The sequence below is a fragment of the Natator depressus genome, chromosome 5, assembly GCF_965152275.1.
Source record: "Natator depressus isolate rNatDep1 chromosome 5, rNatDep2.hap1, whole genome shotgun sequence".
Classification (NCBI taxonomy): domain Eukaryota; kingdom Metazoa; phylum Chordata; order Testudines; family Cheloniidae; genus Natator; species Natator depressus.
The window spans coordinates 107,743,171-107,768,423 of record NC_134238.1 but is presented as its reverse complement, the minus strand read 5'-3'; the positions used below and the strand labels follow the sequence as shown (position 1 = coordinate 107,768,423).

At 42.7% G+C, this 25,253-nt stretch overlaps 1 protein-coding gene across 9 annotated transcripts in view; it reads right to left on the bottom strand.

The window, feature by feature from the left end:
- Positions 1 to 25,253, bottom strand: part of CCDC171 (coiled-coil domain containing 171) — a 231,580-nt gene that overhangs the window by 69,635 nt on the left and 136,692 nt on the right. For all 9 annotated transcript variants that reach the window (XM_074953416.1, XM_074953419.1, XM_074953415.1 and 6 more), the window contains 2 exons: positions 12,161 to 12,306; positions 10,795 to 10,849 (listed from right to left, as the gene is read on the bottom strand). In XM_074953416.1, the coding sequence (XP_074809517.1) occupies positions 10,795 to 10,849; positions 12,161 to 12,306 (201 nt within the window). The remainder of the gene's footprint in view (positions 1 to 10,794; positions 10,850 to 12,160; positions 12,307 to 25,253) is intronic.

Genomic DNA, 25,253 nt, shown 5'->3' with positions numbered 1-25,253 from the left:
AGAAAAACAAAAAAGGGTTAATTCGAGCCTCCCAACTTTAACAGTGATTTTTTAAAAAAAATTATTACAGCCGAAGGGTCAAAGCTTGTTCTCAGTTACGCTTATGTGAAACAGCCCAGTAAGCCAATATATTTGTCATTTAGTCTTCTCTATAAGTTCTCATCTAGAGACCTTTAATCTTTAGACAACAGTACACTTTTACACACTAAACTACAGATGTAAGGAATCACAAGAAAAAATATCCTGTTAATATTTAAACTCATCTACTTTCCATATACATAAAGATACACACCAGTTGTACAGAATAGCTGCTACTTTTTTTAACCATTCTTTCAGACAAATTGTATCCCCCATATGCATTATAAAAATAAATACAGTTAAAGTTAAAATAAAAAACTAGCAAAGGGAAAGTGAAATTAGGAATAGAGGACAAGGTGAGGAGAGATGTTTTCAAGAGAGATTTGAAAAAAAAGACAGTTGATGGTATAGAGCAGGGGGTTCCAACACCGGTCCTTTGGTTCTTACATGTGACACTTGAATATGACTGTTTTAAGAAGAAATGTGTATGAATGTGATTATGAATTGAAAATGTAATGCAAAAAGGGATTTTGGTGTGGGAGGAGAATTGCTCCTGAGTGTTTCATTAGCACAGGGTGAAGCTGAATGCAGGTTAAGTTGAACAAGCAGAACTTTATTAAACCTGTGAACTGCTCTATAGATATGGATGAGTTGCTTCCAGCCTAACTCCCCGCATTCCCTTGTTCGCACAGGTGACCCGTGTTTGATCTCTAAACTGTTCTCAACATGCCACTTTAGGAAGGGCAGCTGGGTTACTCTGTTAACAGGTGTAGGAACCTTGCTGGGAGATGCTAAATGATTTCTGCTAACTCACTGTGACAGGTGCAGCTCATTAACCCATCAGGACTAAAGGAGAGGCTTCTCTGGGCAGACAAACCTAGGGTCTGGGCTTGAGCATGAGTTGTTTATTTTGTGTTAATTCATTAACAAAGCTAAACATCAAGAAGAGGGCAAGTTTTTGAGCCTACTCTGCCAATAGCGAGTGGTGTTGGATGAGGGTCAGAACACCACCAACTTACAAGGTGCATCTGGGTTAAAAGCAGTTAAGAGTATAGGGGGAGTGTTCACAACTTTATGGCCATTAATGGACTCATTGGGATGATTTGCCATGGCAGGATTGTGCACATGAAGTGTGGAAAGCCAGGATTTAGAGAGGCCTCAGAGAAGGGAGTTACAACAGTCACATTGAGAGGAGATGTGAAATCAAGGCTGAGGATTTCAGCAGAGTTGGAGCTCAGCTATTGCTTTGGCTGATTTTATGATTATAACTGGTTTCAGAGTAACAGCCGTGTTAGTCTGTATTCGTAAAAAGAAAAAAGAAAAGGAGTACTTGTGGCACCTTAGAGACTAACCAGTTTATTTGAGCATGAGCTTTCGTGAGCTACAGCTCACTTCATCGGATGCATAGCATATCGTGGAAACTGCAGAAGACATTATATACACACAGAGACCATGAAACAAAACTTCCTCCCACCCCACTGTCCTGCTGCTAACAGCTTATCTAAAGTGATCATCAAGTGATCATCAAGGAAGGCCATTTACAGCACAAATCAAGGTTTTCTCACTCTTCCCCCCCCCACACACACACACAGACACACATACAAACTCACTCTCCTGCTGGTAATAGCCCATCCCTCTTTGAAACCTCTCTTTATAATGCGCATGATAATCAAGGTGGGTCATTTCCAGCACTAATCCAGGTTTTCTCACCCCCCCCCCCACACACCCCCTCCAAAAACCACACACACAAACTCACTCTCCTGCTGGCAATAGCTCATCTTACAATGTGCACAGCAATAATCCAAGTTTAACCAGAACGTCTTGGGGGGGGGGGGGGGGGGTTTGTAGGAAAAAAACAAGGGGAGATAGGCTACCTTGCATAATGACTTAGCCACTCCCAGTCTCTATTCAAGCCCAAATTAATAGTATCCAATTTGCAAATGAATTCCAATTCAGCAGTTTCTCGCTGGAGTCTGGATTTGAAGTTTTTTTGCTGTAAGATAGCGACCCTCATGTCTGTGATTGCGTGACCAGAGAGATTGAAGTGTTCTCCGACTGGTTTATGAATGTTATAATTCTTAACATCTGATTTGTGTCCATTTATTCTTTTACGTAGAGACTGTCCAGTTTGACCAATGTACATGGCAGAGGGGCATTGCTGGCACATGATGGCATATATCACATTGGTGGATGTGCAGGTGAACGAGCTTGTAGTCCATCTTTGTGTGGAATGTTGGTGTAGAGGGCTTCTACATCCATAGTGGCCAGGATGGTGTTATCAGGAAGATACACCAACATTCCACACAAAGATGGACTACAAGCCATCAAGAACACTATCCCCGATAATGTCACGGCTAACCTGGTGGCTGAACTTTGTGACTTTGTCCTTACCCATAACTATTTTACATTTGGGGACAATGTATACCTTCAGATCAGCGGCACTGCTATGGGTACCCGCATGGCCCCACAGTATGCCAACATTTTTATGGCTGACTTAGAACAACGCTTCCTCAGCTCTCGTCCCCTAACGCCCCTACTTTACTTGCGCTATATTGATGACATCTTCATCATCTGGACCCATGGAAAAGAAGCCCTTGAGGAATTCCACCATGATTTCAACAATTTCCATCCCACCATCAACCTCAGCCTGGTCCAGTCCACACATGAGATCCACTTCCTGGACACTACAGTGCTAATAAACGATGGTCACATCAACACCACCCTATACCGGAAACCTACTGACCGCTATTCCTACCTACATGCCTCCAGCTTTCACCCTGACCACACCACACGATCCATCGTCTACAGCCAAGCTCCGCGATACAACCGCATTTGCTCCAACCCCTCAGACACAGACAAACACCTACAAGATCTCTATCAAGCATTCTTACAACTACAATACCCACCTGCGGAAGTGAAGAAACAGATTGATAGAGCCAGAAGAGTTCCCAGAAGTCACCTACTACAGGACAGGCCTAACAAAGAAAATAACAGAACGCCACTAGCCGTCACCTTCAGCCCCCAACTAAAACCCCTCCAACGCATTATTAAGGATCTACAACCTATCCTGAAGGATGACCCAACACTCTCACAAATCTTGGGAGAAAGGCCAGTCCTTGCCTACAGACAGCCCCCCAACCTGAAGCGAATACTCACCAACAACCACATACTACACAACAGAACCACTAACCCAGGAACCTATCCTTGCAACAAAGCCCGTTGCCAACTGTGCCCACATATCTATTCAGAGAACACCATCACAGGGCCTAACAACATCAGCCACACTATCAGAGGCTCGTTCACCTGCACATCCACCAATGTGATATATGCCATCATGTGCCAGCAATGCCCCTCTGCCATGTACATTGGTCAAACTGGACAGTCTCTACGTAAAAGAATAAATGGACACAAATCAGATGTTAAGAATTATAACATTCATAAACCAGTCGGAGAACACTTCAATCTCTCTGGTCACGCAATCACAGACATGAGGGTCGCTATCTTACAGCAAAAAAACTTCAAATCCAGACTCCAGCGAGAAACTGCTGAATTGGAATTCATTTGCAAATTGGATACTATTAATTTGGGCTTGAATAGAGACTGGGAGTGGCTAAGTCATTATGCAAGGTAGCCTATCTCCCCTTGTTTTTTTCCTACAAACCCCCCCCCCCCCAAGACGTTCTGGTTAAACTTGGATTATTGCTGTGCACATTGTAAGATGAGCTATTGCCAGCAGGAGAGTGAGTTTGTGTGTGTGGTTTTTGGAGGGGGTGTGTGTGGGGGGGGGTGAGAAAACCTGGATTAGTGCTGGAAATGACCCACCTTGATTATCATGCGCATTATAAAGAGAGGTTTCAAAGAGGGATGGGCTATTACCAGCAGGAGAGTGAGTTTGTATGTGTGTCTGTGTGTGTGTGTGTGGGGGGGGGGGGAAGAGTGAGAAAACTTTGATTTGTGCTGGAAATGGCCTTCCTTGATGATCACTTGATGATCACTTTAGATAAGCTGTTAGCAGCAGGACAGTGGGGTGGGAGGAAGTTTTGTTTCATGGTCTCTGTGTGTATATAATGTCTTCTGCAGTTTCCACGATATGCTATGCATCCGATGAAGTGAGCTGTAGCTCACGAAAGCTCATGCTCAAATAAACTGGTTAGTCTCTAAGGTGCCACAAGTACTCCTTTTCTTTTTTCTTTTTTTGATTATAACTGGTAATTCAAGTACTGTGTTTATAAAGTTAGTCAGTAAAAAGAACAGGTTTAGCATGTGCAGTAATGTCCTATTACTAGGAAATATATAAAGTATTAATGAAATATGGTTTGTCAACTTAAATACAACACACACATTTATGCTAAAATATTTATGATCTTTTGAGTGGGAAATGTTTGAGAATTTTTCAAGTTTTTCATAATACAATTTTTAATATATGGTTAGATTTTTAAACAAACTTCTTTAAAAAGTTTGTCAAGAAAAGTATGAACAATTACATTTGAAGAGAAGAGCAAGTGTTAAGTATAACCTATGAAAAACTTGATTATTATAGCATACACTTCACTCTGGTATTAACTTTTACAACAATGAATTGAAGTTGAAATTAGAGTTTAGGAGAATTTTGCTGATCAGTGCAGTTAAATATTTTTTTTTTAAAAAACTGTGCTAGTCACATTTTTTCTATAGTTTATTTATTTAAATGAAAAATGGGTTAATCACGCCCTGGTATAGATGACCACTGTAAATACAGTTGTGGTTAATGCTATTTTGTTCCCAGTATGAAACATCTTACAGTATTTCCAGTCCCAAGCATTCAAAAATTATGAGTCAGGCCTTAAAGTCATGTGGTTGGCTTAAAATCATGAGATTTTAGAAAAGAGCTTCTTTTTATTTGCTTTCTGCTTTTCATATGTTTGGGGTACACTCAAGCCATGTTTTCAAACTTTTTTCCACATGCATAAGGGTTAAAAAATTGCCTTTTTTTTTTTTAAAGGAAACCCAAGATTATCATGTAACTCACTTGATTCCAGTCCACAAGTGGGAGTTTAAAGAAAAACAGCAAATATCACAAGTCACATAGTAAACTTATGAGAGATGGCAACATTGACTTTAGTGTAAATTCTCTGGCTCTTCCACTTTGTTGTGACACTCCAGTCAAAAAGGATCCGTCCTCATTATGGACACAAGAAACTTTTTTTATGTAATTGAAAAAACAAACAGTATAATATGCCATTAATATTTTAGATTAAACAAAGATGATTCTGTTATAAATTTTCCAATCAACCGTGCAAGACAGCTGCTATCCAGTATAAATAAAAACAAACATTTCAATGTATGACACATAAAAGAACAGCTACCTCAAACTCGGGGTGCCTTGACAAATAATTAAAAATGTAAACCAACACAGACACAAACAGTAGCCAGCCAACCAACCATAATCCACACAAAGAAACCAGTCCACAAAGCTCAAAAACTCTAACCCATTTCCCGACCCTCCAAATAATTTGCCTTCCACTGGGAGGATGAACAGAAAACTGCACTTCAGACCAAACACCAACCTAATAAAAGCAGACTTATCCAGAGCCTGAAAAGATACCTCCTAACCTGGAGAAGGAGGGCAGGGGGACTTTCAGATTATACAATTTTAGATTTTTTTAAAAGATTTATCTAGTAAACAAAGCCCACCAATGCACATTTAAAAACTATAGTTCAGAAGGAACCAAAAATTCTGTATGAAGAATTTTCAACATGTGTTGACAGCAAAAATGACAAAGGTTCTTAACATCTAAATGAAGGATAGAGGAAGGTCCAGCTTATCTGTCCGGATATAAATAATACTAATATTTTAGGATTTGTTGAAAGAAAGAAAGATCACTTTCCACCTAAGTAATCTTTCAGAGTATATCACTTCAACAGAGCCCCCTCCTCACTGTTGTGTGGACTATGATACCAGGAGTTCTGCAACCAGCTTGATACACTGGGGTCTGATTTGCAGAAGTGCTGAGTATTCACAGCTGCAAATGGAGTCATACAGGAACTACGTTTTGAACATGTAAAGTGCTGTATAATGCTGAGCACTTTGAAAAAATCAGGTCCTAGGTGTCTCAAATTGGGCATCCAAAATTAGTGGAAACTTTTAACCTTTGTGCCAAAGCTCTGTCCTTGCCTCCGTGGGTCCTGTGTTTCCTGGCGGATTTTGCTAGCCTCAGAGGCTCACTGTGACCCTCTATGTAACCCTTCTCTCTCTAGGGATAAGGGTCACAGCCTACTGAGCCATTTTCATCATAAGCCAGCAAGGGAGGTGAGAAGTTATCCTTCCTTGCACAGTCTCTGTTGTCTCCCAGTCTCAGTGATTAATCAGGGGGCAAATGGGGAGGGGGGGGAGCCTGGGCCCACCCTCTACTCCGGGCTTCAGCCCAGGGACCCTAATAGTATCAGCTATGGTAGCTGACTTTTTAGAAACATGACATGTACAATTCCCTGGGCTACTTCCCCCACAGCAGCCCTCACTTCCTCAAGCTCCACTTCACCCTTATCTCAGGGCCTCCTTCCTTGTGCCTGATATGGTGTGTACTACTCAGCCTCTCCAATAGCACAACTTCCTCCCACAGCTCCTGACATGCGCCCCCGCCTGACTAACTGGGAGGCTTTTAACTAGTTTCAGCCAGCCCCTGATTGGCTTCAGATGTCCCAATCAACCTAGCATTCTCCCTGCCTTCTGGAAAGTTCTTAATTGGCCCCAGGTGTCTTAATTGACCTGGAGCAGCTGCCATTTCACTTATCCTGGTACCAGGGATTTGTTTAGCCTGGAGCTAATATATCTATCTCCCACTACTTTTCTATAGCCATCTGGCCTTGCCCCATCACACCTTATTCTCTGTGCCTCAGCTCCCCATCCGTAAAATGGGGATAATAATCCTGCCCCCCTCACCTTAGGGGAGCATTGTAATAATGAATTAATGTTTTTTTTTAAGATACTATTGTGGTGAGTGCCATAGAAAAGCCCATGAGGAAATTTATAATTCTATCTTCAGAGCAGGGACTGAATAGTGTGCAGAAAATAAGAAATGGGGCCACACAGTGAACAGTGAGGATAATGCAAAACGGCATACTGATAGAGGCAGAAATCCTGTGAAAAATAATATGTGACAATGTAAACATAGACTGTCCTAATGCTTATACACAAGGGGGCCAAACCCTTAATTCTGTTGTTTCCTAACTTTTGAGTGCTTGACTTTCCAATCATAACAACGTTCTCTTAACATAGGGATGTCTGTGTATAATTAGTAGGGTTGCCAACTTTAAGTGCACAAAACTGAACACCCTTGCCCCGCACCCTTCCCCAAGGCTTCGCCCCTGCCCCACCCCCTGCTCACTCCATTCCCCCTCCCTCTGTCGCTTACTCTTCCCCACCCTCACTTTCATGATCATTTTCACTGGGCTGGGGCAGGGGTTGGGTGAGGGCTCTGACGGGGGGTGCAGGCTCTGGGATGGGGCCAGAAATGAGGGGTTCAGGGTGCGGGAGGGGGCTCTGGGCTGGGGCAGGGGTTTGGCAGGGGATACCAGCTCTGGACTCAGTGTGTGGGCTCTGGGGTGGGGCCAGAAATGAGGGGTTCAGGGTGCAGGAGGGGGCTCTGGGCTGGGACAGGGGGTTGGGGCGTGGGAGGGGGTGTGGGTTCCTGGAGCAAATTTGGGTGTGGAAGGGAGCTCAGGACTGGGGCAGGAAGGGGTTTGGAGTTCGGGCTTCAGGTGGCGATTACCTTGGGCGGCTCCCCGGAAGAGGCGCCATTTCCCTCAGCTCTGAGGTGGAGGCATGACCAGGAGGCTCTGTGTGGTGCACGTTGCCTCCACCCACAGGCACCGGCCCCACAGCTCCCACTGGCTGTGGTTCCCGGCCAATGGCAGCTGCGGAGCCAGCACTTGGGGTGGGGGCAGTGCCTGGAGCCCCCCCCATGCCACGCCTCCACCTAGGAGACGAGGGGGACATGTCGCTGCTTCTGGGGAGCCATGTGGAGCCAGGTAGGGAGCCTACCTTAGCCCCGCTGCACCACCAACCAAACTTTTAACGGCCCAGTCAGCAATGCTGACCAGAGCTGCCAGGGTCCATTTTCGATCAGGTGTTCCGGTCAAAAACCAGACACCTGGCAACCCTAATAATTAGGTATAAGTTCAATTAGTGCCTACAGAACTATTCAGAGTTCCCCTTTAAGAAAAATAGGCTAGCTCATCCAGAAACTAGACCTACGAGTTCAACCCTTGTGAGTGATCAATTAGTGACAATTTGGAGCCTGAATACTGAACACTTGATGGCTGAACCATGCATGCTTAAATCAACATTACTGGACTCAGGTCCACACCTACTCCACCTTGCAGAAAATCTAGGTGTCTGAGGCCTTGTCTATATTAAAGGGAAAAGTCGATCTAAGCTACACAATTTGAGTTACATGAATAGTGTAACTCAAATGAACGTAGCTTAGATTTACTTACCGCGGGGTCCATGCTATGCAATGTCGATGGGAAACACTCTCCCGTCAACTCCCTTTACTCTTCTAGATCAGGTAGAGTGCAGGAGTCGATGGGAGAGCGATCAGTGGTCGATTTAGCGGGTCTTCACTAGACCCGCTAAATCAACCGCCAATGCATTGATCGCCACAGCGTCAATCCTCTGGTAAGTGTAGACAAGCCCATAGATACATGATTTTCTACAGATTTTCTGTTCCGTGCATCAAAAAAAATTTTTTGGAACATGTAGATCTGTGGCTGTTGCATAAGTGGGTGTCTGGAAACAATTAGTATCTCCATGGGTTAGAAGGTCCTGCTTGATCAAGAGGTAAGGTAATGGTGTATTGAACAGAGAAACCAGGTCTGAAAACCTGAATCATTCCCTGGAGGAGAGATGGGTGGACATGTGCAGAGAAGAGAGACCACCTTCTCCCTAGTGCTATTTCACATTTTTCCTCTACTTGTAAAAGAACGCCCTTTTGAGTGCCCTGATAATAATAGGAATAAAAGAACTGCTTGCTTCTGTAGCTTGATTTGTATTCTATGTCTGCTTCATTTCTTCATCTGCAAAATTGGGATAAACATTTATACACCGCAGGGGTATGCTGTACAGATAAATTCATTAATGTTTGTGAGATGTTCAGACACCACAGTGATGAGGGCTACTACATTTCACAGACTTCCAGAGATAGGTCCAATACTTTGGCTTGGGTTTTCTGGGACAGGCCAAAGGACTTAGATTATGAATTATTTACAGCCATTACTATGATTTGCTGTTGTGACCGATACATCGTAAACTAGTAACGTTCTCAGTCTTCATCAGGACACACATGATTTCTTTCTACTCTATCAGGCAGGTGGCCCAGAAGGGGAAGAAACCTATTACTACTTGATAATTAGGAATTTAGGAGGTCAAGCAGCAGCAGAAGTTTAACTTCTTTTTCTCCTGTGCTGCAAAGCACAATGACCTGCTAGCTAAGTTGTATACAACTATAACTAACATAACAGGAAAGAAATAGGAAAAGGTACTGCTACTTCTCTCCTCAAAGAGAAGTCATGGTTCCAAGACCTGTTTTCTATAGCATCAGGAAAAGAACTGAAGGCATATGAAAGCATATCACTTATGCACCCTGCACCAAAAATTTGGAACCATGAAAGAATGGGCACATTGCACGCTTCCTAGTTGTTGGGACTTGTGGTGTAGAAACAAACTCCCAAGACTGGAGATATTCAGAGGCAATTCTCTCTGGAGAGAGTAATTTATTTTAAGTGAAAAATAAGTAAACGGCAGCTTTTGAATATTCTGGTTGTTTCAAAAAATAAAATTTTAAGAAGGGTGTATGTTGCTCCTTGGGGTTTACATTTTGTGATGAGGAAAACTAACATCCTAAGATAGTAGAAATATATCTGATTTCCACTGTGTCATAAGGAAAAACACCCGCAAACTGTCAATAGCATTTGTAATTTTAAAAAATGAGATATACTCAATACATTCAGTCTTGCTGGTATTCAAGATGACACTGCAATGCAGCAAAATAATACAAGCCAAAGGATCCACTTTAGATTGCTATTCAATTTAAAAAGTGGTTTAAAATCACTGTGATGTTTTAGATTGTGCATCAGAGTTTACCCTTTTTTCTAATTCTATTTAATGATTACCAAGGATTAAAGTAGAGCACGAGAAGTCAAACGCTTTATGACCACTTGATATGGGCCCTTGTTGAATGACCTCTGCCTCACTCAGTGAATACACAGATCATTCAAGAGCAATTACACACAGTTTGGGATGATCAGTAGCATCCTAATTTACTTTAGCAAGCATAAAGAGTACTCAGGGGGAAGGGTTTGTAACAACTTTCACATTAAAAAAAATAAAAGGAACATACCTGTCAACAACAATATTAAGACATTTGGCTTGCTGAACTAAATGCTTTCTGACAGGTTTCAGAGTAGCAGCCGTGTTAGTCTGTATCCGCAAAAAGAACAGGAGTACTTGTGGCACCTTATAGTCTCTAAGGTGCCACAAGTACTCCTGTTCTGAATGCTTTCTGGAGGCAAAAGGAGTTGAAGGGGGAGATCTTTTGATACTTTAATTAAAATTATGAATAAGTCTTTGTACCATTTTAACCACTCCCACCATCAGCCTTCCTGAAAATAAACAATTCCAAAAGCTTGGCATGACTTGAAATACAAATACAACTGAGATGAAAGTGCTAAATACATCACCTTCTGTAGGGTGGCTTCCACAGATTTCATATGACTGGCAATGAATTCTTTATCTCTATTAAAAGAAGGAAAAATTAAGCCTTAGTGAAACAGAGGCTTTAGTAAAGACAAGCTAATTTTCTGCCAATCCCAATATCTTCTCAACAATTTCATGTTATAAATTTTTTTAAACAACCCAGAAAGTATTATTCTTAGATTCCTCCCGATCTTTTAACCCCCAAAATAAAGAAACGGGGATTCTGGTTCATTGGAGACAAGGAGGTCTTTTGAGTGTCTAAACTCATGCAGTACCGGAAGTACATAGACTGGAATTAGATGAGATCCTGTGAAGGCCAGCTTCAGCACTGATGCCACAGATACCAATCACTCGATATGAGAACGTCCAGGGTCTGACTCTGTCGGTATCAATGCAGAGATAAGAGATGATAGTATAGGTACCAGGGATAAAGCAGGGTCCAGTGGCACAGACCTCTTCGAGGCAGAACCTTTACTAGCTCGGTACAGCTGTCCAAAGAGGTCCTCAATACCAAATCTTTTTTTCAAAGTCTTAGGGCTTGCTCCATCATCAGTAATGCAAATTTGATATCCTGTTTTTTCGAGATCTGCTTTTGAAGGAAGTGCAGCTCTTACACATACTGGGGACATGAGTGTCTCCTAAAAAGAGTGGAGATACTGAGAACGTCCACCACTGATGCGCGTATCTTCCCAATAGGAAAGACACCTCTTAAAGCCTCAGGATCCTGGCATACCCCAGAACAGAAGTCTAGAATAACCCCTCAGTTGGGGGAAAATGAAAAAGAAGGAAAAATAATGACCCCCAACAAACTACTAATAAGCTAAACTAACACTAACTACACTAGAAGCTAGGCTTGAGTAAGCGAGCACGCTCAACACTTTATCTCAGGCCAAACACAGTAGAGAAGGAACTGAGGGTAGGTCGCCCACGCAGTTCTGTATAACCTCAGTACGGGGCATGAGGATGTATAGGGCGCATTCACAGGCCAAACAGGCACCGCTGCTGAAAATCTCCAATCAAAGGTGCAGGGGTGCACATGCACTGAAGTGGAGCACCCATCGGGACACTACTTGAAGAAGATACATTCTCCGACTTGTAACAGGCAAACAAAAATTCTCATGTTATTACAGATAGTGGAGTACTTGTCTGGGATTATTATATAAAATATACACTTAGTAGGCTGAACTAAGAGTTTTCTTTTTAGAGGATATATCACTGAATTTCAAAGAGAGAGAGCACTGTACTTTTGTTTTCTACCACTGCTTTATCTAGAGCTAAAACCCTGTGCATGAAAGTAAGAATTGATCTTTTGTCTGTTTTAAGTGATCTCCCTACGGTCCCAGTGCTCACTTTGCTGCCATGCGGAGGGCACTCTCTGCATCGTGGATGCTCTCTTCCAGTCGACGCTTGTCCTGCTCCAGCTGGGTAAGATGTTTATTGAGCTGACGCAGAGATTGATCTTTTCTTCTCAGCTCCATCTTTGCCTCGGAGAGACTCTGACAGCAGACAGAAAGCAGAGTTACTTGTCAGCCCTGATAATTAACTTCAATTTATGCCATAGGCTATTAAATAAAAAGGAATACAGACTGACTGTGAAGTAGATTTGGGCCATTACAAACCAAGGTTTTACAATTTTTCTACCAAAAGTATTATTTATTTACCAACACTACAGAAATCTAATTTTTTTAGTGCATCATACATTTATAAATGTTTTATAAAAACAGACAAAATGATCTGCTGAATTGAAGACAGATGCTACAGGTACAATACTTAAACACCATATTCTGGGCACATGAAAATATCAGGAATATCATCTTTTTAAAAAACTCAAATAAATATTAAGTAAAAATACTTCATACTAAAGCACTTTACGGATAAAAGAAAAAGAAAAATGCAAAGTATTGTTCATTTAAATATTGATCAGTATTACCCACCTCACGGAAATCAACAGAAAGGAGAGCGTCCAACATAAAAATAAAGAACCATCCAACAGTTTTTCTAGTGTGCAAAATCAGTGTTCACTAAACTGCAGGTTATGTCTAACACATCACATTATAGTACATCAACTATTTTATGACTTTTCTGATCTCCAACATATTTTGCATGTTTCTGTTCCCTAATGTGTACCCAACACTCTCTTACTTAGCATTAAAGCCTAGTGTTCAAAATTAATTCAGATTAAGTCAATAGATGTCAAATAGCACTGTAAATTGAACAATAAGAAACCTGACTAGCAAAACTGCAGTCAAGGTTTTTTCACTGTTTCTGCTATAATGTAATATAGTGATCATAACACCTTTCAATTCATTGCTCCAATTCTCCTTCTTCCTTTTGTTAGGAGGGATCTTTAAGGTTACAAACAGGAGTGTTAGCAATATGTTTACATTTTGGTAATATGTTGTTTCTGTATTTTTGCTTATGATCATCTATTTTGTCTCTTCAGTATGTAAAAAAAAAATTAAAAAGGAGTTGGCTATAAGCTTACTTTTATGTTAAATAGAAAGTGTGCCACAAATTTTTCAAAACAATGTAGTGGGATTTAGCTGTGCAGTTGCAGGGCTAAGTCCTTGCATGCTGGCTTTGCAAATTTAGGGGATACATTCTCAGCTCTGGAGCCAGGAGTTTTTATATTTGTATAGTAAATTACATTTCCATAGTTACTTCTATCTAAGGATTTCAACATTCTAGAAACTTTAATGAGTTAAGGGTCTGCTTTTCAGAATCACTGAGCACCCACAATTCCAGCTAAAGTCAGTGGGAACTGGGGACACTCAGCACCTCTGACAATCAGGCCTCAGATATATGGGAAAGTAGGCAACTTCCATCTTACAAGTGGGAAGCTGAGGATCAGAGAGGTTAAGGTTAAGGTTAGCAAATCTGTAGCAGAGCTGGGAGTAGAACCTACATCTTCTGATGCCTGTAAATAGTAAGATTTTGCTTCTCCTAAAAAAGAAAATCTGCTTAGTCGAATTGTTTGATCTTCAAGTTAGAAGAATATCTTCCTGATCAATAAATAAATTAAATAAATTAAATAAAAGGACAAATGTATTGCTCTAGAGTTCTATTTTTGAATTTCTGGAAGGTAATCATTATTTAAAAAAGAAATGTTTTACGTCTTTTGCTTCCATTGTGGACTAATCCCTTTTGAAATTAAAAAAGGAATCATGTACATTGGCCAAGATAGGGGGGTTTTAAAAATTGCTACTACATGTATAGAATATTCATCTTTCAAATATAATTTTAACTAAACATTTAATAATAATGATCCATACCTTGCAAACTTTTCAAAAGGGCTTCTGAATGTATTTTGTAACTTCATATTAAGAATGTTCTGTATAGTTTATATTCTGTATCCATAATATTGAATGTGGAGTGCCACGAACATGCATTCATAGCATACTATGACTGTGTGTTAAGAAAAGTATACACAAAAGTCTGGTATACATTGACAGGGCACTGAGAATATAACCAATCTGAAGATACCTCAGGCTTGTTAAAAGTCAATAGCACTTATATCTTTCTAAATACAGCCAGACACAATTGTCCCAAAGAAAGGAAATTAAAGAATATAAAACTATATTGAAATAATGTCCACCTGCAAAAGAAATGAAATTCAGCATTTAAAACTAAAATGTCACACCAAATCTGTTTAATGTTGTCAATGCTTAGGTACTGTAGAATCTGCTACTCTGTTTTATGAAACCTTCTCTCAAAGTCAGCACTACCAAGCCAATGTTTCAGCATTGAGCCAAAATGTATTGCATTGCCAGAGAAGCCCTCTTTTACGTAAGATATAGATTCCAAGCTCAGAACACTTGTGGTTATTAAAAATCCCATGGAATTCTTTATAAGAGTAGGGGAGACCCTCATTGGGTCTCATAGCCCAGGCTCCAACCTGAGTAGGAATGTCTGCACTGCTATTTTTAGCCCAGTAGCTTGAGTTCAAGTCAACTGACCTGGGCTCTGAGACTTGGTGCTGCAGGTTTTTCTTTCCAGTGATGCCATCCTCTCAGCCCCCTACAGGGCTTGTTAGGCATGTTTTCCACAGGAGGGCTCAGCCTCTGTGTGGGGGTGGAGAAAAGGATCAAAAGCCTCAGAGGGGTTTAACGACACAGACTCTTATGACAATGTTAGAGGGTTAAGGGGGAAGCAGAGAATGACACTGTCGGGGAGCAGATTGACCCCCCCCCACCAGAGTTCAGAGGTTAGAGTGTTTTAGGTAAGATAGGCTTCAGTCTTTAGGTAAGATAGATGATATTTTGTTTTAAAAAGGCTGTTTTGGGTAAATGTATTCACTGTTGGTCACAACTCCCAAAGGGTAGTAGCCAAACCCATTTAAACCTGCTGAGTAATCACAGCTGGTACAAAGGGTACTATAGCCTTGGGTCCAGGCTAAGAGTGGCAGAATGGCAGGATTCTTCCTGGGAGAGGTGAAGGCTCAAGAGGTGCACTCAGAAGAGACCATAAGAGGGACAAAGGGGCAGCTAGTCCTGATCGCGACAGGTGGCACCATCATGTACAACCTTTACTAACAGGTGACAATGTGAAAATAAACATGGCAAAGTGAAAGCTCTTAACGCTGGGTTGCTTTATTATTTTAAACAGTTGGGGAACAATTTGCAGAGGCCTTCAAACATTCACCAATTGTATTTGCCACAAAAGCTCCCATGCTTAGGCACAATGGGTGATTTAAAGACAAAAGTTTCAGCCTTATGTTTGAAATTCCTTGCCATTGTGGGTTAAAGTCAAACCTTTCAAATTGTTTGAACACCGTTTATACTGCTTTAAAGGAAGAGCTGCTAAGCCTTTTTTCTCCTTTCTTCAGATTGATCTAATTAAAACCCTTGATAAACTTTATGGACTCTAATATTTTCAGCTGAGTGACTGAAACCAAGAGGGTGTGCCTCAAGGCAGCAAGGCAACAATGATAAGCAGCAGGTGAGCCACTAATTTCTCAACCAGGGTAGATTGTGAAAGTGTGATGTTCAGATATCCAAGAAACTGTTCAGGAGAGAATAGGATAAATCAAGTTTAATAACTCTGCTCCTAATTGTTCCCCCAATGCTCAACTCTAATTACTTGGAGAACTCTCCTGACTGTCACCTGATATTAAGTTGTTGGAGGCTGAGTGTGGAACAGTGAGATAATCAATAAACATTTAGTGGGGAGAAGAATGAAGATCCCGTTAAGCAGTGGGAACCTGCAGCACCCAAAGCCCTTCTGCTCATGAGAAAACCTATGGGACAGCCATAGTGATTGCAAAGCAATAATCCAAGCACTGTTTCTAGGCCTTGAGGCCTTTAGGCAACAGTACATTTGAGAAAAAAAGGTTAACACGGTCACCCTAATTACAGCCCACTTTCACATATTTCATATATAAGCTAAGACAAGCCAATTAGGTAGAAAGGAAGATAAGGGAAGTTTTATTTGTATACTAATTAAACCCCTGATGAAATTAAAGGAAAAACATACAGCTCTGTAATTGTGTCTGAGAAAGGTCACTTCAGGTTCAGTTATCAGAAAAGCACAGCCTTGATATATTTCACTTAATCCACACTATAGCCCTTATTTTGTTCCCTGGGTCTTAATGTTTACAAAAATAAGAAAATTTCCAAGACTGATAGTGCATTTATCTTGAAATGTTGCTGTGGACGATTTCAATTTTTAGAAAGTTAAGGCTAAATATGATAAAAAGAAAGAAAGATTAAAAAAAAATACCACTATGCCTGCACATAGTTTTACAAAGATGCTGAGTTTTCAGTTTCAAGAACAAAGGAACAAACCAACTTTTAAAAACTGAACTCCATTTTGTTTACATTTAGTAAGCAGTCATTTGATCTAATTAGTTTAGATGTTTAGGTATTCTTATGCTCATTCACCACACAATCATGTTCATTCATCTGTAGACCACCAAAAATCTCATACATAAACTGAGTTTCCATCAGATTCCGCAGAGGAAGGTACTTGAATCTAGCTGTTTTTCCCTGTAAGGTGAGCACTGAACAGCAATTTGCTGGTGGAAACAGCAAAGTAAGTAATTGCATAGGAGAAAAATCTCTTGGGCAGCACGTACACTGCGTTAGAAGATCCATGCATAATTTTGTTCCTACACAGCTTAGGTTCTTTGTAGTTAGGAAACTTTTTATAAGAAGTTGTGAACAGAAATCAAAGTTTAACTGCTATCCTACATGTGGGAAAGAACTTTATTCAACCTCAAAGTAAGTGGCTTAACCACTAGGCTATAGAGTCACTTGCTCTTTTGCTCTCTGGCCCAATCAATATTTAATTATTCATACAAACAACAGGAGCTCCAACAAGAGAGTGTGAGAAAGGCCCAGAATAGCTAATAGCCAGGGCCTGCTGGCATAGGACTGAAGATTGAGCCCTTCCTGCTTGTTGATGTAAAACATTGATGCAATTTTGTCCATCACTTTGCCTGAGAACTGGGGAAGGAACACCTGGCAAGCCAAGCATACTGTCCTGAGTTCCCTGAGTTATATGCAGGGAGACTTCTTCCTGGGACCAGAGGCCCTGAGTCTGTTGAAGGGGACTCCCCACTCCAGATCTGATGCATCCAAGACTACAGTTACCAACGGATGAGGGGCAGCAAAGGGTACCCCTTTCATTACAGATCCTGGGTCTCTCCACCAGGTCAGTGAAGCGAGGACCTGAGGTGGAATCTTGAGTGTCTAGTCCAAATGGTGTCTGCTTGGGGAGCAGACTGACGCCAGCCACACCTGTAGAGGTCCGAGACGTAGCCTTGCATACAGCCCTATGTAGGTACATGCGCCATATGACCCAACAGTTTGAAGCAGACCGGAGCAGTTGTTAGTGGATGGTCTTGATCCTGGAGATCAGATCTGACATAGCTCAGAATCTGGTCTCCAGTAGGTAGGCGTTGGCCTGGGTTGGGTCGAGCACTGCCCCAATGAACTCTATCCTCTGAACCTGGACCAGAGTTGACTTCTGCAAATTTATCAACAGACCTAGTGCCTGAAAGGTGGCCCTTAGTGTACCAATGCTGTGCTGGACCTGAGCCTTCAAGCAACATTTGATCAGTCTGTGGGACTGCTGACAGGCTGAAGGGAAGTGCAGTGAATTGGTAGTGGCATTGACCCACCACAAACCTAAGAAATCCCGTGAGATCGTGGAAGATGGAGATGTGGAAATAAGTGTCCTTTAAATTGAGGGCAGCATACCAGTCTCCTGGATCTGGGAAAGAAATAATGGAGGCCAGGGAGACTATGCAGAACCTCAGTTTCTATAGATATTTGTTTAGGCGATGCAGATCCAGGATGGGCCTTGGACCCCTCCTTGGCCTTCAGGATAAGGAAATATTGAGATTAAAATCCATTCCCACTCAAGTCTTGAGGAACCTCATCTATGGCCCCCACCCAGAGGAAGGCTTGCACCTCCTGGACGAGAAGCTGTTTGTGAGAAGGGTCCCTGAAGATGAATGTGGTCAGAGGTGAGAGCGAAGGGTGGATGAAAACTGGAGGGTGTAACTGACTGTTATGGTGCTGAGTACCCACTGAGTCCGATGTTATATATGGCCATGCTCGGCTAAAGGGCAACAGGCGGTCCAAAACAAAAGGTGCGGATCTGGCATCAAGACTGATATACCGTCCTCAGGCATACCCTCAAAAGGCCTGCCTGGCCCTGCCAGGATATCTAGGTGAGCCCAACTGGGAGGCTGAGGTAGAAGGTATGGGTTGGCATCGCTTATAACCCTTCCCCTTTCTCTTGTAGGGATCCTGCCTGGGAGGCGCAGTGAACCTCAGAGGCTGCTGGGGCCTAAAATGCTTCCTGGAGGCAGGCCCGAGGAGTGGAGTGAAGGGTGGCCCTCGAGTCCTTGAGGCCATGAAGCTTGGAGAACAGCAAGGTACCCTCGAAGGAGAGGTCCTGGATGGACTGCTGCACTTTGTGAGGGAGGCCCGATTACTGGAGCCATGCACAGCGCCTCATGCTGACTGCTGGTGCCATAGTCCTGGCTGCTGAGTCAGCCATACCCACGGCTGCCTGGAGGGAGGTCCTGGCCACCGCCTTGCCCTCCTCTAGGATGGCCGTGAATTCCTGCCTCGACTCCTGCAATAGGGAATCCTTGAATTTAGACAATGAATCCCACAGGTTAAAATCATACCTTCCCAGCACAGTATGCTGATTGGAGATACACAACTGGAGGCTGCCTGTTGAATAAACCTTGTTTCTGAATAGGTCCAGTCTCCTGGTCTCTTTATTTTTGGGGGTAACATGCAACTGCCCCTGTCGGTCCTGTTCATTTGGTGTCAACACTATCAGGGACCCCCATGGGAGGGTATGAGTAAAGGTACTCAAACCCATTGGCTGGGACATAGTACTTCTTCTCTGCCCTCTTGAGGTGGGGGCACAGAAGGAGGATTCTGCCATATGCTTCCTCCTTGGCACCAGGGATGGAGAACAGCGTTGAGCAGAGCATGGTACCGGTGGAACACTTCGGATGGAAGCCAAAGCGCTCGGCATTGAGACTGGTCTGAGGGCTGCCTCCATGAGAAAGGCCTCCAGATGAATGTCCCTCTCCTCTTGAGTGCGCGGTCGGAAGCGCTGCATATCTGGCATGTCTCTTTAATGTGAGTTTCCCTGAGGCACTGATACAGCTAGAGTGAAGGTCACTCACTGGCATTGTCTTTCTGCAGGAGGTACATAGCTTGAAGCCCAGAGACTGAGGCACGCCCAGCCCCTGGGGTACAAGTCACTCCATGACAGGGACACCTATTTACACTACTATATACACTAACATTAAGAATTATACACATTAACTACAATAACTATACAATATATGACAGAAATGTCCAAACTGGGAAAGAAGCCTTGCAAGAGCAAGGAGGATTGTTCCAGGCAACCGTCATGGGCTGTAAGAAGAAACTAAGAGGGAGAGGGGCCGGCAGCACTCCTTGTACCACTGCATACACACGTGGCTCCAGAGGGCACTAGAGTCAGTCCTACAGATATTACTGAGGGGAAAATCTCTGGCAACTATGCACATGGCATGCACACACCTAGCATGGAATGGACATGAGCAAGCACTCCAAAAAGAAAAGAGAATTGCATCATTCTGGGGTGTATTAGTTGCTGTGTCATATGTAAAACACAGAAGGTAGTTGTTCTACACTATTCAGTACTGGTGAGGCCTCAGCTAGAGTATTATATCCAGTTCTGGATGCCACTCTTTAAGAAAGATGTGGACAAATTGGAGAGTCCAAAGGAGAGCAACAAAAATGATAGACGGTTTAGCAAATGTAACCTATGATGAAAGGTTAAAAAAACTGGGCACGTATAGTTTTGAGAAAAGAATACTCAGAGAAGACCTAATAACACTCTTCAAATATGTTAAGGGATTTTATAAAGAGGACGGTGATCAGTTTGTTCTCCATGTCGGGCCAAGTACAAGAAGTAACCAGCTTAATCTGAAGCAAGGGAGATTTAGGTTAGATATGAGGAAACACTTTCTAACTATAAGGATAGGTAAGGACTGGAACAGATTACCAAGAGAGGTTGTGGAATCCCCATCATCGGAGGTTTTTATGAACCGATTAGACAAACATCTGTCAGGGATGGTCTAGTCTACTTGGTCCTTCCTCTTCTACATTTCAAAAGTGAACTTCATTTCCTAGGTCTTAACATACTTCCCAGCAGGAAATCTAATCTGATTAAAGTAACAGCAAAATGTCTGCACTATGGCCCTGTTTTAATAAGCAAAAATTGGTTTAAGCTCAAATGAGTTAGCTTTACATGACAGAAAAACATTCTAAATGTTCGTTAAGACAGAGGCTAACATGTTTAAGAGCAAGTTAACTAGCAGTATTGTAGCACTAAAAAGGGTTTTTCAAACATGTTGAGCTAACTCAATTGAAGAACATGCCCTTTTTGACTGTCAAGAATAGCCTTATTGAGTGAGACTCCAGCCCTACACAGTTATAAATGAGTGAGCAGTATGTCAAGAAATTGTTCTGAGAAATCATTTTATTATTACATACATAGTGTGTAAAATACACACATCCACAGTACCCTAAAAGCTATTTGTCTTTGGTAAGTAGATAACATTAGGATAGTATTCATAACATAGGGAAAACTTGAGGAATATTAAATACTAATTAGAGATAATATCACAGTAATATAAACTAGTCAAAGCAAAATTAGGAAGTTTTTAGGAGCAACCACTGTGAACGTACATGTGTAAATACACACAAACTACTGGAATAATATGAAAAATGACATAGCTATATTATCGGTTTAGTTCTCATTCACCTTTGACCACTTCACCTATTCTCTTCCCACTAATCCATCTCTCACGGTTTATTCTAACATTTGATAAATTTGATTTAAATGGGGTGCAAACTGTTTGATGATATTCTCCTTCCCTGGAAGATAAATCAATCAAAAGGATTTCATTGGACTGGTCTAGCATTCTCAGTGACATCTCCAAGTCACAGGACAGACCAACTGTGACTCTTCATAGATGTTCTTCTGATGCACTTGAGTCACTTGTTGATTTGGTTGGAATACTTCTGAGATATGATGGCTCATTCCAGTAATTCTGAGTTTCGGGCAGGGGAATGGGGATAATCCAGCACCAAAGAAAAATACCAAATAAATTCTACTAATTATTTTGAAACACGAAGTGGAAAAAGCAACAATTTTAATCCTATCACTACTTTAAAAGGAATACTGAATAAGGGTCTGATCCTTCTTTCATTTGAAGTCAGTGGGAGTTTGGTATATATTTCAATGGGAATAGGAATGGGCTCTAAAATAGAATATTGGATGTTTAGGGAATCAGTATTAGAACAAGTAGGCTATTGCAGAGAGCAGGAGTGGGCAAACTTTTTGGCCCGAGGACCACATCGGGGTTGCAAAACTATATGGAGGGCGGGGTAGGGAAGGCTGTGCCTTCCCAAACAGCCTGGCCCCTGCCCCCTATCTGCCCCCTCGCACTTCCCACCCCCTGACTGCCCTCCTCAGAATCTCCGACCCATCTAACCCCCCCTTCTCCCTGTCCCCTGACTGCCCCGACCCCCATCCACACCCCATACCCCTGATAGACCCCCTGAGACTCCCACGCCTATCCAACTCTGCCTGTTCCCCATCCCCTGACCACCCCCCACAAGACCTCTGCCCCATCCAACCACTCCCTGTCCCGACTGCCTCCCCAAGAATGCATGACCCATCCAACCCCCCCTGCTCCTTGTCCCCTGACTGCCCCGACCCATATCCACACCCCAGCCCCCTGACAGGCCCCCCAGGACTCCCATGCCCTATCCAGCCCCCCCCCCGAACCTTCGCCCCATCCAACCACCCCCTGCTCCCTGTCTGCCCCCCGGGACCCCCCACCCCCTTACCATGCCAGAGCCAGCCACACCACCCGCACTGCCCGGCAGGAGCGGCAAAGCAGAGTGCTGGCGGCACATAGCACTGAGGCTGCGGGGTGGGGGGACATCAGGGGAGGGACCGGGAGCTAGACCCCCGCAGCCAGGAGCTCAGGGGCTGGGCAGGACGGTCCCGTGGGCCGGATGTGGCCCGCGGGCTGTAGTCTGCCCACCTCTGGCATAGAGTCTTTTCACCTTCAAGTCATTGGTTCAGAACTGTCAAGGTTGATAAAGTCCTCACTAATAATGAAGTAATGAAATAATGAAGATTTAATTCCAACTTTGTATGCGTGTTAGCATTCTTGTGTTAAATAGATTGAACCTGTCTCCTAAATAATACAGTAAAAGCTGTATGTAGTGTCATAAGATAACCCACTGTATAGAAAACTTTACCTGTATACACCTCAGTGCTTCAAGAAACCAATCACTCTGCAGTGCAGTACTACTACTGCATTAGTGAGTACCTGTATACTATTTCATACTTTAATCATTTTATCGTAGTCTAATTCTCTGAACATCGGTATTCCATTGGTAAGTATAACTTTTCCTTAACCAGAATATTTGATTAACTGGCACCCCCCATTTCCCCCAACATGCCAGATAACAAAGCTTTTACTGTATGTCAATTTACTACTGAACAGTATGTTTAAAATGGAACTTTGAATAATGCTACTATTGAATTCCATTGATTTTTAGTGTAAAAATATACAGCTGTCATGTTTGATTTGCCATTTCTGAGCCTCTTCCTGGCAGCCATCTTGCTGAACAGTGACACACTATAATATGAGAAGCCAGTTGAAGTCAAGGACAGATCCAGCTATGTCAGTTCACATGAGTGGAGGATCTGTCCCAGAGTTTCCACCCTGCTTCAATATTACCTTTATCAGTTTATTAATTTTATTGAATACAGAACATGAGAAATCTTCTGAATATTACTCTGTATTAAAGCAGGCTTAGGCAGGGCCAGTGCAAGGATGTTTCGCGCCCTAGGTGAAACTTCCACCTTGCGCCCACCCCCCGCCCTCCCCAGGAACCCTGCAGCAGCTCCCCGCCCACCCCCTCCACCCTGAGGCGCCCCCCCCTTGGGCCAGGGTCCCCCCCCCGCAGCAGCTCCTCACTGCCCCCTCCCTCCCCTCGGCCCGGGGAACCACATGCGGCAGCTCCCCACCCCAGCTCACCTCTGCTCCGCCTCCTCCCCGAGCATACCGCCGCTTCTCCCGCCTCCCAGGCTTGCGGCACCAATCAGCTGTTTGGCGCGCAAGCCTGGGAGGGAGAGAAGCAGAGCAGGGCGGTGCTCAGGGGAGGAGGCGGAGCAGAGGTGAGCTGGGGTGGGGAGCAGTTCCCCTGTGCGCCGTCCCCCGTTACTTGCTGCAGGCGGCCCTCCCCGCGTCCCCCTGCCCCAGCTCACCTCCGCTCTACCGCCACCCCCAACCACTTGGCACCCTAGGCGACTGCCTAGTTCACCTAGTGGTTGCACCGGCCCTGGGCTTAGGTTGTTTTACCGGTTTACACTCTACATTCTAACACTGAGTTCTCCTACTTACAGAGAATAGTGCTGACCAAATCTAAAATTTGTATTCAGATACATTTGCTTCCAAAGTCTGCCCAAAATTCTGTTTAGTGTATTCATATTTTAGTTTAATACTTTGCCAACCACATCTTGCCGCATTAAATATCTGCAGGGGGTGGGGGGCAATATGCATACATATTTTTATTCCTTCTTTTACTCTCTTTAAACCAAATAATTTGATAAATATGTTTTGTACTGTAAAGTTTCAGCCACTCTGCTTCTATGCAGGTTAATACTATTCCTTATATTAAATTAAGACTGGACAGTGTAATCTTTTCGGCACAAGGTGCAAACACAGTGAAACAAAATTTAACTAGTCTAAGAAGCAATGAATGTCTAACTCATCCTGCAGAAGAATTTTCAGAGCTGCATGACATGCCAGCATTCTACAGGGAGATCAAAAGGCTATAAAGGCATATTGACTAAGCATCTCCCTTCCCTCTGGATGTGCTTTGTGGCATACCAAATGCCAACACAGAGTTTGGCGACCACATTTCTGGTCATGGCACTACTTGGTCCTGAAGCAGACATGTTAAAATCACTGAAAGCAATGAATCACTGCAACTGTTAGACCTAAGGTGTAAAATGAGATTAGTGATTAAATACGTTTCTCCTAGTAGGGTAAGATAAATTGGCACTAAGTACATTGGGATTTTATCGGCTTTTTTACCCCAATGATGCTAACTCAGCTATAGCAACAAGTGATATACTACATTCAACAGACTTTGGTGAGGCCATAAAACCAGTGATACCACCAATGATCCAACATGAAGATAAAAAACTTTCAGCACAGCTAGCTACATAGTTGTATAATTTATTTTGGCAAGTGTATGAGTGCTCACGATTCTCAGTGAAAATATATGATTTACAAATATAACTTCTAGAGATCTTAGAGCTTCAAAATCCCAAACATAACATTTTTCTGATACATGGATTATAGGTACTACTTTATGCGTGGATGCAAGTTAAAACGGTAGGCAATTTTTAAAAAATGAGTTCTTGTCTGTGTACCTCTAATAACCCCAAACACAGGGCAATCTTGCTGTCAAAATTAGACAGACAGACTTAAGCCATTTTATCATAAGACTTATCAGGAAGTGTTCCTCATACAACCTGTCCTTGGGAAATTGAAATTTCTCTTTTCCATTGGTTATCCTGCGTATGACCATATTATGTAATGGTAAAAAGGTGAAAATCCTGACATAGTTTCTGTAGGCTGGGAATGGTACAAGTTTGAAATACGATACCCTTGAAAACAACTAACATCAAGTAGAAAAACAGTCAAGAAATTATCTGCAAGAAAGAAAAGTTATTGGAAAACCACAAACAAAGCTGGTCACAGATGCAAACATTTGCTTAGTTGAGCAAGGTCAAATGGAGGTAGGATGGAATTTCTCTCTTACTTCATGCCAATGAGATATGAATTACAAATTCCACTGGAACAGTCATTTCAGCATCGGTTTATCTATGG